The sequence below is a fragment of the Trachinotus anak genome, unplaced genomic scaffold (assembly GCF_046630095.1).
Source record: "Trachinotus anak isolate AG129_WGS33_773 ecotype Australia unplaced genomic scaffold, CSIRO_AGI_Tana_v1 ptg000033l, whole genome shotgun sequence".
In the NCBI taxonomy this organism is placed as follows: domain Eukaryota; kingdom Metazoa; phylum Chordata; class Actinopteri; order Carangiformes; family Carangidae; genus Trachinotus; species Trachinotus anak.
In genome coordinates this window covers 6928979-6945893 of record NW_027273884.1, presented here as the reverse complement: position 1 = coordinate 6945893, position 16915 = coordinate 6928979, and the positions used below count along the sequence as shown (strand labels likewise).

Sequence of the window (16915 nt, the reverse complement as noted above, 5' to 3'; positions counted from 1 at the left end):
TCTGGAAAGCCCATGATCTGGGGGAATCTTGGAAATCTATCCCACACTGAAACTGGAATATGAATAGATGATGTCTCTGAGTCAGTAATGAGGAAGAGATACATAAACAGCAACTCTCTGCTTGTACCGTCGACACTGACACTGTTGCCATGGTTGCACTGTCCGGTGACTCCATGAATGCTGGGTATTATGAGCATGCTTCTCCTTACTGTTAATGTTCAGGGGGCCACAGGAACATTGTGATGACCATTACAGTCTAACCTGTCCAAAATACATAAAAAAAAACACTTAAACCAGATGGAAAAACACAGTGCTGATGTTTACATAACCAGAAAGGCTGGTCGCCATTTGTTACCAGGAGATAATTGATAATTTTAAGGAGTTTAAGTTTTCACCTCCTGCATTAAATTAAAAAATGGAAAAAAGCACAATGATAAATTCACTGCAAAACAGTATCTGACATAAAAAGCAGATAAAGGTTGCAGCTCTGGACTTGACCGACTGATGTCAAACAGCTCTCATCTCTTAGAAAGGGCTTGTGATCATTCCGAGAGAATAATCCCCTTTTTCCAAGAATCAGGTATCTATATGAGATGAAGAGCAGCTGGATGAAAACATGGCAGTTCTTTAGATCGGCACACAGTCATGTAAAAACACGTCGTTAGTGGATGCTGCTGAAAGATGGACATGGCGCACAGACAGCAGTGTTACTTCCCTCTGCTGCCAGCAGGGCCTTTGATGGGAAATACCTCACTGTTATTTTTACCTACCTCCAACCTCCTCACCCGTCCTCACCCCTCCTGGCCTCCACATACACATGCTCCACTCAACCATCCATATATCACTCCCTCCTCCCCCCCAGCTATTTAAAAATACAACACCTGGGCTTGTTTAAGGACTGCAGATTCCTGCGGGGAGAATAATAATAACAATAGAAGTCTGCCAGCTCTGGAAGCAGTACCCCCCCAACCACCCACAAAAGCCCCCAACTCAGGTCTGACTATGGAGGAGGCAGAGCTGCATGCAGACACACAAGAAAGAGGCCATTATTCATTAAAACAAGCCTTTCTTTTATGAGCTCAGTCTATCAGTGGCTGTGGAGCAGAGCCGAGCCATGACCCTGCGATGAGCGAATCTGCCTGCCACCAGAATGTGGAACAGTGTGTGCGTGTGTGTGTTCAGGTGATTCGTGTGTGTAGATGTGTGTGCACACATAGAGCATACAGCACCTGCTGGCAGGGGAGCCAACAAATAATCCCAGTGGAGTAATCCTAAGGATAAACACAAAGCAAGACAGAATGACTGCATAAGGAAATAATAAGGAAATTAAAGGTCTGTCACAGCCTGGCTCTCACAGCCATGACAAGGAGGGAGACACACCATGTTAACATTAAACAAGGGCATTTATTAAAGAATCAAAGCAATACAATTATGATTCCTGACAAAAACCCAAACTCATGGAGTGTGAAACCAAATCATGCAAGGTTGGATGGTGGGTCCAGGTGGGTGGGGCTTGGGGCGTGGCTGAGAGCAGTGACTGCTTTGTTGTGACATCACAAAATTCCAAAAAACCTGATGGCTGGTTTTAAGGCTCAGTTTCTGAATACAGGCTGTGTGCATTTCTCTGTGAACTGAGGCTTTGATACTTTCACAGTATTAATATAGAACCTAGACCTGCTTTATAATCAAAAACATATGGACAGTATATGACCTTTAATGTAAAAACACATGCATATAAACAGTGAATTTGCTCAGGATGGTGTGAAATGCTAATTTCAGTGAGAAATTCATACTGAGGCTTCAGGACATTGACTCATGAACTGACTGACATTTAAAAAAAAGAGAGAGAGCTGTTGAGGGTGGAGGTGTGAGGTCAGTCAGAGACGGAGCTGTCACAGACATGTATCTTGCAAGCCAGCGTCACCATGAGTAAGCAAAATTTAGTTTCAGTGCATTTGGTGGATGTGGATATATCTCATTGTAGGTAGAAATTTTGACCTTTGGGGAACATGAACATCTGCACTGAATTTCATGGAAATCCATGTGGTAGCTTTTGAGATATTTCAGTCTGGACACTGCCTCTTAAGAGAAGTGCTGCCTCCGTGGTTAACAAGTCTTCTCAGTCCATGTTCAGTGTGAATCACCAAGCAGGAACATATTTCTATACTTATGCTCAAATTAAGAAAAAAAAGAAAAACACAAAATGATCCAACTTCTCACAAAAGACCAGAGACAGCTCGGCAGTTTGCTGTAATCTGAATCCACAGAGAGCTCTGAGGCTGAGAGCCATAAAGACTCTACTGGATCATAGTTTAGTCCAACTACAGAGATGTGTTGTTTCACCCACCTTCAGTAAATATGACCTGAACCTGAGCAGAGCATAAAGTGACTCCTTCCCTACTCCCAAGGACGAGCAGCAGGCGGCAGACTGCAGTCCAAACACGACTGACTTATTTATCCCTTAGGGTGGATCAGGCATCAGGGTGAGCTCAGCCAGAACAACACAACAATCTACAACACTGATAACTTCCTTAACATTTACAGCAAGAAGGACACGAAATGAAATACAGGCATTACCTGCCTCCAGAACATAAACACAACTGCTCTTTTACAATATATTTACACCATACACAACCAACCATTTCATCAGTCTGTTACTAAACTGGTGATCAGCACTATGGCAAGCCAAAGTGGCCAAATATGTCACCTTAAAATCATGTAAACACCAGTGTTCTGACAGTTTTTACAGACAAAGCAGTGCTCCGGGTCCACCAGGTCCTCATGGGACGACACTTTTTACGTCGCCCTCTGTGACACGGGGCGGTGTAAAAAAGTGTCACTCTCTTAGCACTGATCTCCTGAGACACTGGCCGACCTTACCTGTTCTGTGACATGCTAGTTGTTTGTGTAACATAAAGAGATGCCCACGTACACACCTGGGTGTTTTCTTATTCCACTGCCAAATTTACTGTTCTGATAATGTCATGGAAACCCCAGGGAAATTAGCACTTTGGTAAAAACTTATGGGTTGAGCAGGTTGTGGGTTTGAATGCTGCACCCGGTAACTCATATAAATGTGTACTGATGTCTAACCCTCTGTTGCGTACATGCACTGAGTTTCTGCCCTCTGTTGTCAGTCAGCATCCTATACACAAATGTAGTATATGTACATATTATAAAGCTCCATATATGAAATATATGTATGTACATATAAAATAAAAACACATATAAAAATTATATACAACACCTGGAACAATGTCATGTATTGACATATATGTCTAGCCCAAACAAATGTTTATGTATGTATGCATATATTGTAGACATGTTACATAAATATATATGCATCCCAAAGCCTGTCAGTATATGTTGATATAAAAGTCTGAGACCACTTTCCCAGAATGTAAAGACAGACATTTAAACTTAATGAGAAATTAATAAGAAGGAGATATATATGCATATATAATTTTTATATGTATGTTATTTTAATGAACTTGCATATACAAATTAAATATATGAACATTAACATATATGGTCGCAACATGTTATACCATATAAAAATGTGTCATATAGATATTTCTAATATATGCTGATATACAAATTTACTATGGGTAATTCATAAATGTTATTCTATATCTTCATATATCCAGAGGACGTATAACTATTAATCATATATCCCCTTGTATCCCCCTTTGAAGTTGGAGGAAGCTAAGCTAATAGCTGATGCTTATCTAAATTCCCCCACCCCCTACACTGACACAATGAGAGCTCTGTACGACAGATTTGGCCAGCCTCACCAACTAGCTTTAAAGAAGATAGCTAGTGTCCTAGAAGCCCCTGAAATAAGACATGGTGACATCACAGCATTCCAGAGGTTTTCTCTCCAGATCCAGTCCTTAGTCGGCTTACTCAAGACCTTAGGCTCAGAGGGAGAGATTGAACTTAACTGTGGCTCCCATGTAGCTCGTCTCCTGACCAAGCTTCCAGCGGAACAGAGAGCCGACTTCCGTCGCCATCGGTTCAAGCAGCCTGGGACCTCACACACCCTGCACAACCTGTCGGAGTGGCTCAGCTATGAGTCCTGGTGCATGAGCTTCGACAGCCAAGTCAGCACAAGAACCAACAGGGCAAGACAGCCCCCTAGATCTGATACTCACTCTGGAAAACACATGGTGACAGTCCTACATAGTCTCGGAGAGCCGGTGGAAGATGTCCCTACCTCCAATCCTGTGAAGAAGACGCAGACAAAGAAAGCCTATTGTGCCTATTGTCAGAGTGGTGAACATTACCTCAGTCAGTGCAGTGAAGTCGCCAAACTTTCCAAAGATCAGCTCAAGGAGTGGATCCAAGTTAACAAGCGGTGCTGGCACTGTGCACGGAACCACCAAGCAGCTCAGTGCACACTGAAGAAACCCTGCAGCATTTGCCAAGGGAAACACCTCCTAGCCCTTCATGAGATAAACCTGAGAAACCTGAGATAACCGAGAGAAGCAAGAAGGAGGCTGCAGGGAAGGAAGAGAGCTGCCTGACTAGCTCTGCCTCTGACTCCATCTACCTCGACCGACCCGGAGCCAGCAATCGGGTCATGTTAAAGGTCGTCCCGGTGCTTCTACATCACAAAGGGCGTAGTCTCAGCACCTTTGCTCTGCTGGATGATGGTTCAGAGTGGTCCATGTTGTTACCAGGTGCAGCCAAATCACTGGGAATAAAGGCTGGGCTGGGCTGGGCCCCCCGAAGATCTTCCTCTGCGGACGGTCCGGCAGGATATCCAGGTGCTCCATGGACATAAGATATCCTTCCATGTTTCTCCAGCTGCTAACCCAAAGGTCAGCTATAAGATCGACGGTGCCTTCACAGCTAGCCGACTCAGTTTAACCCAACATACTTACCCCATAGAGCAACTTCAGAAGAAGTATAAACATCTCTGTGGCCTCCCCATACCTGCCTTGGAGGACGCCAGGCCATCGCTCCTTCTCGGCTCTGACCAGCCACATCTCATAACACCTATAGAACACCTATAGTCAAAACAGGACCAACAAGCGGTTGCATTGTTGGATGCCAAGACAGTCCGTACCGAGGTCGACGGAGCGAGGAGGTATGCTACACCACTTCTACGTCATGTGGCCATGCCTCCATTGCAGGCACCTAAGGAGTCAGTCATGGCTCTACTGCGAAGCATGGAGCGACGACTCCAGAAAGATCCTGAACGAGCAGCGATCTACAGAGCAGAAATGCAGAAGCTCATTGAAGCAGGTGCGGTTCAGGAGGTCACCCAAGAGGAACCACTCGATGAGTGTTGGTACATTCCCCACTACCTAGTTGCTCACAATGGGAAGCATCGGCTTGTCTTTGACTGTTCCCACCAATACCTCGGGCAAACTCTGAGCCAGTACTTACTGCCTGGCCCCACCCTTAGAGCTTCCTTGGTGGGTTCCGGAAACACCCCATCGCAGTAAGTGGAGACATTAAAGGGATGTTTCATCAAGTCCGCCTTCTTCCTGATGATTGCTCTCTACTGAGGTTCCTTTGGCGTGACCTGAAAGTCGATGAGGCCCCAAGAGTATTTGAGTGGAAGGTCCTGCCCTTCCTCACAACTTGTAGCCCCTGTTGTGCTACGTATGCACTGCAGCGCCAGGTTACAGATCACCGCCAGCCTGAAGACATCCTGAGGTTCTCTGTCGACCATTGCTTCTACATCAATAACTGCCTTCAGAGTGTGCGTACTCCAGAAGAAGCCAAGCAGCTGGTGGATCGGCTTAGAGATCTTCTGTCTTCAGCAGGCTTCGACCTCCGACAGTGGGCCTGCAATGCTCCAACCCTAAGGCACATCTATAAGGTCCTAGCTTCACAGTACGACCCCTTAGGTTACCTCCTACCTTTCTCCACCAGGGCAAAGCTCATCATCCAGCAACTGTGGGATAAGCAGCGCGGTTGGGATGACCTGAACTTACCTGCAGCTCTGCTTCAAGCCTGGTCCAACTGGAAGGATGAGCTCCGGTTCTTACCTCTACTCACCTTTCCTCAAGCATATGTGCCCACAGACTCTGACCACGACGCTGTCACTCGTGAAGTGCACATCTTCGCTGACGCTTCGGAACAGGCTTACGGAGCTGTGGCCTACCTGAGGACAGCGACCAAAGAGGACCAGATTCACCTTTCTTTCATCCTTGCTCATTCCAGAGTAGCCCCCAAACGCGTACATTCCATCCCACGCTATTGCTAAAATCAGACCCATTCTATGTCTAAAGGATGCTGAAAAACTAGTTCATGCATTTGTTACCTCAAGACTGGACTACTGTAACTCTTTATTGTCAGGATGTCCCAAAAATTCAGTAAAAAGCCTCCAACTGATCCAAAATGCGGCAGCACGAGTACTGACAGGAACTAGGAAACAAGATCACATCTCTCCTGTGTTAGCTTCTCTGCATTGGCTCCCTGTAAACTCCAGAATCGAATTTAAAATCCTCCTCCTCACCTACAAAGCCATTCATGGTCAGCCACCATCGTACCTTGGAGAGCTTATAGTTCTCTATTTTCCCAATAGGACACTTCGCTCTCTAAATGCAGGTCAACTTGTGGTTCCCAGGGTTTGTAAGAGTAGAATGGGGGGCAGAGCCTTCAGCTATCAGGCTCCTCTCCTGTGGAACCAGCTCCCAGTGTGGGTTCGGGAGGCAGACACCCTCTCTACCTTTAAGATCAGGCTTAAAACGGTCTTGTTTAGTAAAGCTTATAGTTAGGGCTGGCTCGGGTATGTCCTGACCCATCCCTTAGTTATGCTGCTATAGAGCTAGACTGCTGGGGGATTCCCATGATTCACTGGGCGCTCTCTCTCTATTTCTGTCTCTCTCCCCCTCTCTCTCTCGATAACTTCATGCCATTAACTTTGTATTTTTTCTCTCCCGTAGTTTGTGCTTCTCCTCTCTCTCCCTCTCTCTGTCCTCATTCTGCAGGTATCTCTGCCTCGGGAGCAGCAGGACCCAGATCCACCACTACTCATCTTTACTATTAACCACTGTTACCTGTCATTATTATTGATAACACCATTACCGACACAGCTGTTCCTGGTCTCTCTCTCTCTCTCTTCTCTCCCCTCTCCTCCCCCTCCCCCTCTTTCTATCTTCTCCTAAACCCAACCGGTCGAGGCAGACAGCCACCCACCCTGAGCCCGGTTCTGTTGGAGGTTTCTTCCTGTTAAAAGGGAGTTTTTCCTCCCCCCTGTCGCCAAGCGCTTGCTCTTTGTGGGAACTGTTGGGTTTATTCTGTAACAAAGTAAGGTCTTGACCTTACCCTGTAAAGTGCCTTGAGATAATGTATATTATGATTTGGCGCTATACAAATAAAATTGAATTGAATTGAATTGAATTGGAACTGTGCGCCACCCTAGTAGCGGCACAACTCGCCAGTCTCCTCACCAAGGAACTCACCTTGGAAGTGGCTCACACCACCCTGTGGTCTGATTCTACCACAGTGCTTACCTGGCTGTATTCTCAGTCCTGCCGCTTCAAGGTGTTCGTCGGAGCAAGAGTGGCTGAGATACAGGAGCTGACGGAGGATTGCACCTGGCGCTATGTGGACTCAGACCAAAATCCTGCCAATGACCTAACGAGAGGTAAAACTCTGCAAGAGCTTAAGGATCCAAACAGATGGTCCCAGGGACCTTCCTTCCTGCTGCGGAGCCCAGACAGCTGGCCAGAGAGGCCCAACGCTGACCCCCCAGAGAATCACGCAGAGCTATGGAAGACTGCCTTTTGCGGAGCTACAGTCACTAGGACTGTAGGCTAGATGATAAAAGATACAGTTCCTGGCAAGAACTCCTGGAGGACACTGTCCAAGAGCTCCAGGGAGCGACCCCCTCTAGTACTTCACCCACAGCTGAGGATTATCAGCGAGCAGAAACTGAAATCCTGCTGAGATCTCAGAAGCAATCCTTTCCGGAGGACTACAAGCTCCTGGCTGGAGGGAAACTAGTGTCACCTTCAAGTCGCCTACTCACCTTAGCACCTGTCCTCGATTCAACCTCTGGCCTAATAAGAGTGGGTGGTCAGCTCAGACGGTTGGAGGATGTTGATGTCCCCCTACATCCTGTTGTCCTTGATGCCACTCATCCAGTGACACTTCTACTTATCCAGAAGTATGACAGTGATCTGCATCACCCCGGTCCCGAGCGAGATTTTTCAGAGCTGCGGAGATCATTCTGGATCATCAGAGGGCGAGAGGCAGTCCGTAAGCATCAACGAGCCTGCGCATCTGGATCTTCTCAAGAACCTGGATTCTGACGCCTATCTGATGGCGTTGAGGCAGTTCACCGCCAGAAGAGGAACCCCTGCTGAAGTGTGGTCAGACCAAGGGACCAACTTCAAAGGAGCCCAACGAGAGCTCAGGGAAGCCTTTGAGAACATGGTTCCAGCGTTGCAACAGTGGCTTGCCCGTCAGACGATCAAGTTCAACTTTAACCCTCCTGCTGCTCCCCATTTCGGTGGAGTATGGGAGCGGGAAGTTCGGTCAGTCAAGTCAGCACTTTACACGTGTGTCGGATCACAGCCAGTGCCTGAGGAAGTGCTACTCACCGTACTCCTGGAAGTCGAAGCCATCCTCAACTCAAAACCACTGGGCTATGTATCGGCTGACATCGCGGACATGGATCCTGTGACACCAAAGAGTTGGCTCATGGGGCGGCCTGATGGTTCACTCCCGCAGGTGGTGTACCCAGAGACCGACATCCTGAGCCGCCGGCGCTGGCGATATTCCCAGATCCTGGTGGATCAATTCTGGTCCAGATTCATAAGAGAATACCTACCTGGTCTCCAGACGAGACAGAAATGGCAGTCTTCTCTTCCTGATCTGCAAGACGAGGCAGTCATCATGTTGGTGGAGCCACAGCTGCCACGGGCCCAGTTGCCAGTTGGGCGTGTGGTCAAGGTCCATCGCAGTGATGATGGTTGTGTCAGATCAGCTGATGTCAACATCAAAGGACACATCTTCACCCGGCCTGTAGCCCGGTTGGTGATGTTACCAGTTCTTCCACCTGGAGAGGAAGATCCTCTTCCGACCTCCAGACCCCGTAAGACTGACTGAGCCTGTATCAAAGGCTCTTATTTTGAAGGTGTGTTTAGGGAAGTGACGCAATCACCCCCAGAGGAGCAGTGAGCCGCACTGCCAAAGTCGAGCCGACAGACTTTTCTCCTTTTCTCCTTTTTACACCTTGATACACCTGTGGGGACTTTTAGTATATTTCACCTGTAACTACAGTTGTTTTTTGTTGGAGAGAGTTTTTTGTTGTGCCACTCCGAGTGTTAAGTGGATGCACGAAGTGAGTATCGTTCCTATATTGTGGTTATTACGGCACACCTAGCTAACTCTCGTGTGCTGCCGCCGATCAATAATGGAGGTCCGTTGTTTAATATTGTATATGAATATAATGTGAATGCTGATGTTTGGGAGTGTTTTGAACGTCCAGTGAGCTAACAGTCGGTAACTTGATGTAGTTCGGGTCGTTAATTAAATGTGCGCCATGTGCTATTGTTTACTTAATACCTGGTTTAGCCAGTGGATGGAGCTATGGACCAGCTAACCTATTAGTATGGCTAATATGTATTTCTGTTGGTTTATTTATGCCATTATTATTTTTGCACATGTAAAGGAGAGACACATATTTTTTCTGCTTGTGTGAACACCTTTATTATGGAGATTGTGGTGACAATGTGATTTAATATTATTATTATTTCAGAACTGTGACAACACTGAGTGTACAATAAATCACCGCAGTCATCTGACGAAGATGGCGAAGAAGTCATATCGTGTCATCATTCCTGTGTCCTGACCGACACTGCATCTTGTCTGTTGTATAACCCTAAACGAGCTAGCCCGAATCCTTACCTCATAAACAATCAAATGAATGCAAATAAATCTTCAGGTTATTGCACTCGTTTAAAAAAAAGAATGTAATCTACAACTAAGCAGAATTAAAAGATACAGTAGTAGTATATATATGCTTACTTTTTCAAAGATAATAAAGAGATTTAGCCTGAGGTCTGCAAATGGTGCAACTATCACTCTTGCATTCATTTATTTGTTCTTGCAACCAACCATTACTTGATCGCTAATACTGGCTGTGCATAGGGAGTTTTGATCATAGCAGAATCTATGTATGATTGATATTCCTAGATATTCCTAAATTTGCTAGAAATGTCAATGTGATAGAAATTAATGTTAATAGATGAAACAGTGAAAGACTATTTCTATTTACGTGCAAAGTCTCACACAGTCACAACCATTTATATTATTATTCTATTTTTTCCAGCATCCAGCCTCAGCTAACTACTACTTAATCACCCAAACTTAGTGCCACTCTAATAAAACTACTAGTAACTACAAATTGAATTTCAAGACATTGAACTTACATTTAAATTGCAGAATTCAACTTTTAAATGAGTTCAATTGCACAAATGAACTCATCAAGTTAAATGAACCTTAGAACAGTCAAGCTCCTGTTACCTGTGTTTTAAAAAAGGGATTCCTCATATACTAACCATATCATCAGCAGTAGATGGACAGTGTTCCTCCTGTATGTTCCTGTCTTCCTCATTACCTCATATTGTGCAGAACTTTTTCTGTGAAAGCATAGACTTTAAATAAAAACGGACGTAGACTCTGTGTTTGAAAAGTGAATTCAATGCTGAAGAGCCTTAAAGCTGCTTTCTATCTAATGACCATCAGGGGATGACTCTACTGGTTGTAAAAAGAAGTCTGATTGTATTGAAGTCTATGGGAAAATATCTCTACTTCTTACTTGATTTATTACCTCAGTAAATGTTTTCCTCATGAGTTTATGGTTACTACTTTCTTCCTTTGCTTCAGGGGCTTCAGGTGTGAGGCTGTGTCTGTCAAAGGTCATACTCCCTGACGTTGCGGTGTCACAGACATGGTCAGTCATAGTCTCAGTCAGAATCGATTTCACCACATAACCCTACTTACCAAGAGCAAACAGTCAGTTTAAAGATTTAGCTGTATCTTTTTGGCTTGCATTAACTCATTTACGCAGAAAAACATGCAACTAGCTGGAAAAATGTAGCAAAACATTTCAGAATCAGAATCAGATAAAGTAAAAACATTTGAAGCCTACACTCAGCCTCTGTAGTTAATTGGAGCTAACTAGCTCTCTTGCTAACTAATCTAAGCTAATTAATTTAATTTTAGCATTAAACACTGGTTACACTGGTTTTTCATACAGATGTGCTCAACTTGTGTTTCACTTTCACCTCACTTGCATTTCAAAAATTCTTAGCTCATTAGCTGACATCTTCTTAACGTCCACCATGTGGATTGCGACATGTAACACTGAAAACGTTTTTGCTGCTGAAACCCATCTTAACGAGGACCAGGAAGTGGGTAGTGTGGAGCAGCAAGTGCAATAACACTTGAAAAGCCATGGTGGTCATTTTGACTGCTTTTAAACTTACATGTGTAATAACTGAAAAAATACAGCACCGCTGGTCCCTGATGTTTCCTAAAAGTGTCTATATTTTCATTTAAAATCATTTTCACATAGATTACACGAAAGGCAAAGAAAATATGATCATATTTACCTATTTTGACCAAAGACGGTAAAATTGATCACATGGAATTTGGTGCTATTCCATTCATTATATGCTGTGGGCTTGGACAGCGATCATTCTGATGCAGGGGGTCTGTCAGAGGTGGAAACTTACAGCAACTTTTCCTGGGTGGATGAAAACACTTTGTGATTCAAAATCCATACTGAGGGAAATTAGGCGGCTACTTTCATTAGCGTCTGTGGATCTAGATATTATGTTCACGGCTGTTGACCAGGTGAGCTCCTCTGTCAGAGCTTCTAGCTACTGGCCCAACGGCGTGCGCAAACCCAACAATGAAAATGGGGTCAGTAGCTCACCCGGTAGCCCCGGTAGAGCACATACCAAGAAGGCTCAGTTCTTCCAACGTAGGCCCCCCATCCCCCCTGCGAACTTCCTGTCTCTCTCTTATTGCAGCTATAAACAATAAATGCCCCCAAAAATAATTATTCTTGCTGTTTTGTCTCTATCAAAAATTGTAGTGTGAACATGTGCTGTAACTGTTGTTTAGGTGACTATATGCAAATATATGAATATTGATGAGGAATCTTGTTAAAATGTACATTTTGGTGTTATATTGTTTTCAGAAAAAGGTATTCTAACAATAAATACATTAATATTTCAACTGGATATTTATAATAAGAGATCATTAGTCATTTTGAGTCTAAATGACCATTTACGGCTGTTTACAGCTCCAAACTATGGGGGGCGCAACCAAGCACTCCACACATACACACACACACACACACACACACACACACACACACACAGGGAGTGAGGATCTCGCCCCTGCTTATGAGTGATATAATATATAAAGTTTGGATCAGATGTGGGGGTTGATGCTTTGTGATGGATGGCTCGTCTGCGTGTGTGTGTGTCGACTGATGCTTCATATCTCACAAATGTCAGCTGAGCTCCCGCTGTCATTAGACTGTGCTGCTTTACCGTGAATTACTGCTGCACAGAAGAGTTACAGTACCACACAGTGACAGACAGCTGAGAGCTGCTGACACACTCTGCTTGTCCCCTTCAACAGGACACACACACATTCTGTGGCTAAATGTAACGGGGTGTGAACACTGGCCTTACATTCATCAGGTGGATACAAAATGAATGATTATGTTGTGTCTGCTGAATGTGGAAACACACACCTGTCCTATCAACTTTATTAACCATTAACATGAGAACATCCAAAGCATTTGCACTAATTAGAAAACTGTACACAACTGTGAAAAATGTGAGAGAGGAGGAGAGACAGAGGTTTTATCAGGCTATCAGGGTTCATTAAAAAGCAGTTCAGTGATGTTCACATGGAAACACAGACAGGCTGTAATAATACCAGTTTTATAAGCAACTGAACACCAAAGAAAATAACTGTTAAATTCAATGTATTTGAAGCATTAATGAGTTTAAACTCCCCGGGTTCTAATGTTCATTAGACATTAAATTTTAGTTGGAAATGAAAATCAGATTGACATCAAAACCCATCCCAACCTGTATTTAGTAAATAATGGCTTTTAAAGCAGGACATCAAAATGGCGTTGACCTGAGACATTTGGAAGATGTTGGACTTTGGTTTCTCAACAACACAAATTAAAATCAACAAAATATCAATGTCAGCTGTCGTTGGTGTTAGACGTCCTGACACTGAATTTTGGTCACCTGACATCATAACCATTATTTAACCAAACATCAACGTCCAACGACAGCTTGTATGCTCCAGTTTGAATTTTTTATTTTGAAATTTGATTCAACTTGTTCAGAAAATTTGAGATGAGTTCAAACCATATATTCAGATTTTTATCTTTAGAAATAAAATATTTCAACAGCGGCATTTCCGTGACAACATTAGCAGCTTTGGTTAACAGCTTAGTCATTCAGTGGCATGCAAGAGTCATAGAGTCTGTCCTCCTGTAAGAAACGAGCCCACAGGTCGTCTGTCAGCAGGTTATCATGATCCGTAGTAAGATTTTGTTGCTAGGCGACATCTAGTGGTCGTAGTAATGATGACAGGAGCAAAGGGAAAAGTGTGGTGACGTAGTTTAACATAACGTAACGTAAAGTAACGTAAAAGTCCACGTTAGGACTGACTCATACCACGGTTAATGATTTTAATTCAGGGACACTTGAAACCTCTAAAATGATGTTTGTGTGTGATAAAATATTGCAGTAACCCAGCTGATACAGGATGTAGCATCAGTCAAAAGTAAAATGATCAATAACAGCCAATAGGCTAATAAATTTATTGATGCCTGCTGCACCAGTAGATTTAAAACCACAGTCCAACGAGGAGCCTGCAAAACATCAATATATAATCCAGTTTCTCTGAGAGACAGAGCTCACTTCATCAGCACATCTGTCAGCCTGAAACACACTGAACAGCCCATTAGGATTTCAAATGAGAAGTCAGTCTCCTCATATAGACCCTCATCACAGGCACATGGACTGTAACAACATGCAAGATATTTAATTAACCCTGTTGTCTCTTCATGTGCTACACAGTCATTGTAAAGTGTTGATCGCTCAGTGTGAGTGAATATTTCACACCAGGAAGCTGCTCATGTTCCTGTAGCTGCATGAAATCAACTGGTCTGTATCAGTGGTTAGTTCTCACGTCACTTATCTTTCTTCTGTCGCTGTGTTCATCCACTTCAAGCTGCAGCACAAATACACAGAGAGAGAACTGGCCGATGGATTTTTACCCCTCTAACACAAATGTTTCAGTTCTGTCTCATTCTCTCATCTGTCTCATTTCTTCCAAGTCACTTCCTGTTAGAGGTGAAGTGCGATTTTTTGTTTTATAGGAGGGGAGGACTCCAAATCACATTCAGTGTTTCTCACTAAAGCTCACTGCGTGTCTCCTTTAGGTATCAAATGTGTTGAATGTGTTTTCTTTCCCGTGAACAACTTAACAAAAGTCAGACATCTTCATTGTTTACATCAGTGTTTACTTCCTCCCTGCTTTGCCGGCAGCCTGCTGTGTTTCTTGCCATAAGCTCAATGGAACAGTGTGAAATCGGTAGGATGCAAACTGTTTTCATCCCAACCCTGTCTCCTAGATATTACATCTCTATACAACCTGTAGCATAATTGTAATTGGCCCTGGTGCTATTAAACCAAACACAAGCACACGCTTATGCACACAACCACTGCAGACAATTGCTATGTCACCATGGAGATTCACCATCTTACGCCCATCCTGCAAACCAGCCTCTGATCAGCCACATCGAGCAGCAGCCTTAGTGTCAAATTTATCAACTGGACCCTGACTGTCTGTCCTGGACTCGAACCACCACAGGCACCATAAAACATTCAAAATAACTTTATCCAGCCAACACTAACAAATCAACACAAACCTAGTTTACACAGTGTGTCAGAAAGCAAACTACAAAACCACCAAGAAAAACACAACAACTCATTTTAGGTCTACACAGTATGAATGAATGGACGACAGCACCTGATCACACAGTAGAATTCATCATTAATGATCAATAATGCAGTGGGCCACATGTCCTCACACACACAGATTAACCCTGATCCTGCTCCATAAACAGAAACCTGCACCACAGGTCTACACTGCTCTTCTCTATTGAGAGTGTGGCCAGTCCTGCTAACGTCAGCCTGCAGCTACACGTCAGCATTGCTAATATTTAACCTGAAGCGCGGTGAGTAAAAACGTATCAGATGCCGTCAGTTCAGCAGTAAACTCCTCCTGTTCTCTTTCATCCCTCCTCTTCTGAGCATGGCTCGTTTGTTTGGGCTCGTTAAATGTTACGCTGCTAACTCAATCATCCATTTACTGAAGAACTATCACAGATGACAGGGAGCATGCTTATTGGTCCGATTAGGATTTCCCAGCAGGCCTTACTTTGTAACTTTTGAGAAGAAAGTAGCCAAATAAAAATATAAAAAGACTATGAGTCAAACCATACGTGTGATGGGCCCCTGCAACAGCATTCAATTTGTAGGGAAGGTAACGATGACCAGATTCTGTTTCCTATTCATGTAACGAGGGGATGTTGTCAATTTATGTCTCAGATATGTTGATACTGAACATATCTGTAAATATTCACAGACGACATGTTTGTTTTGGTCCAGAACATCAGATCCTGTAGAACTGACTCCACCTGTACTGATTCCAGCTTCATTCAGCTGGTTTATGGTTCTGCTCAGACCCTCACAGATCCTGGTTCAGGTTAAAAGATCCTGGTCTGGTTTAATGGAGAAAAAGTTCACAACATGTTTATCTACATTTAACCTAAACCACCATCAGGAAGAGCTGCTGTTGTCTGAACGCAGACGGGACTGTGGAGGTGAACCTGGTCTCTGGTGTGACAGGTTCACAGTCAGATGTGTGCGAGGGGAGGAGAGGATAATATTTGAACATTTTACAGCGACAGAAAACAGAGGGTGTTTTCTTTCTTGACATAAATCTGATGTGGTTTTTTTTTTTGTTTTTCTTAAAAACACAATTTTCTAATTACAACAATTACTTCAAACACACTCACACACATCATTACATAGAGGAGCTGCTCCTCTGGCAAGTGTAAGAATAATTTGCCCTGTTAAAGCAGTCGGCGTGGGAGTCTGCAGGCCTGGCCGTGTTAAACGCTCTCCCCTCTCCTGGGTGCCGTGCTGCATTCTGGGAGTTGCGGGGGCATTTAGTCAGGGCAGATAAATAATGCTCACAGAGGGGCTGATTTCTTAATGCTGATGTATGGCTGTAACGGGACAGGTGCTGCCTCCACAGCTTCCCAGCACCACATCAATTAATTTAGACTGTCATGTGATGAACCAGCTGTGAATTACTCAACACCCCCTCTACATACACACACGCACACACACACACACACACACACACACACACACACACACACACACACACACACACACAAACATACTTGTACTTCTATCTTTGTGAGGACACTAATTGACATAATGCATTCCCTAGCCCCTTACCCTAACCTTAACCATCACAACTGAGTGCCTAACCCTAACCCTGACCCTGACCCTGACCTTAACCTAAACCTAATTCTAACCATAACTCTAAAACCAAGTCTTAACCCTCAACATGTGATTTGAAGGTGTCTCAAAAAGTGAGGACCGGCCAAAATGTCCTCACTTACCCAAAATGTCCTCACTCTGTTAGTAAAATACTTTTTTTGGTCCTTACTATGTAGCAAGTACAAGTACACACACACACACACACACACACACAGAGGACATGCATCCCTTTCTCTCTGTCTGGCTGGATACAGGTTGTTATATAAATTTGGTTTATTTCACCTCTGTGCATCCTGGGATTTTTTTTTTCCAGCAGCTTCCTC

At 44.0% G+C, this 16915-nt stretch overlaps 1 protein-coding gene across 1 annotated transcript; it reads left to right on the top strand.

Moving 5' to 3' along the window:
* The first annotated feature begins 1513 nt into the window (after positions 1 to 1513).
* Positions 1514 to 15031, top strand: LOC139614224 (uncharacterized). The gene is made up of 2 exons (XM_071471409.1): positions 1514 to 9307; positions 9725 to 15031. Exon 1 carries the CDS (start codon positions 8131 to 8133, stop codon positions 9070 to 9072), a length of 942 nt encoding a protein of 313 aa, XP_071327510.1. The 5' UTR covers positions 1514 to 8130; the 3' UTR covers positions 9073 to 9307; positions 9725 to 15031.
* Positions 15032 to 16915: the final 1884 nt, after the last annotated feature.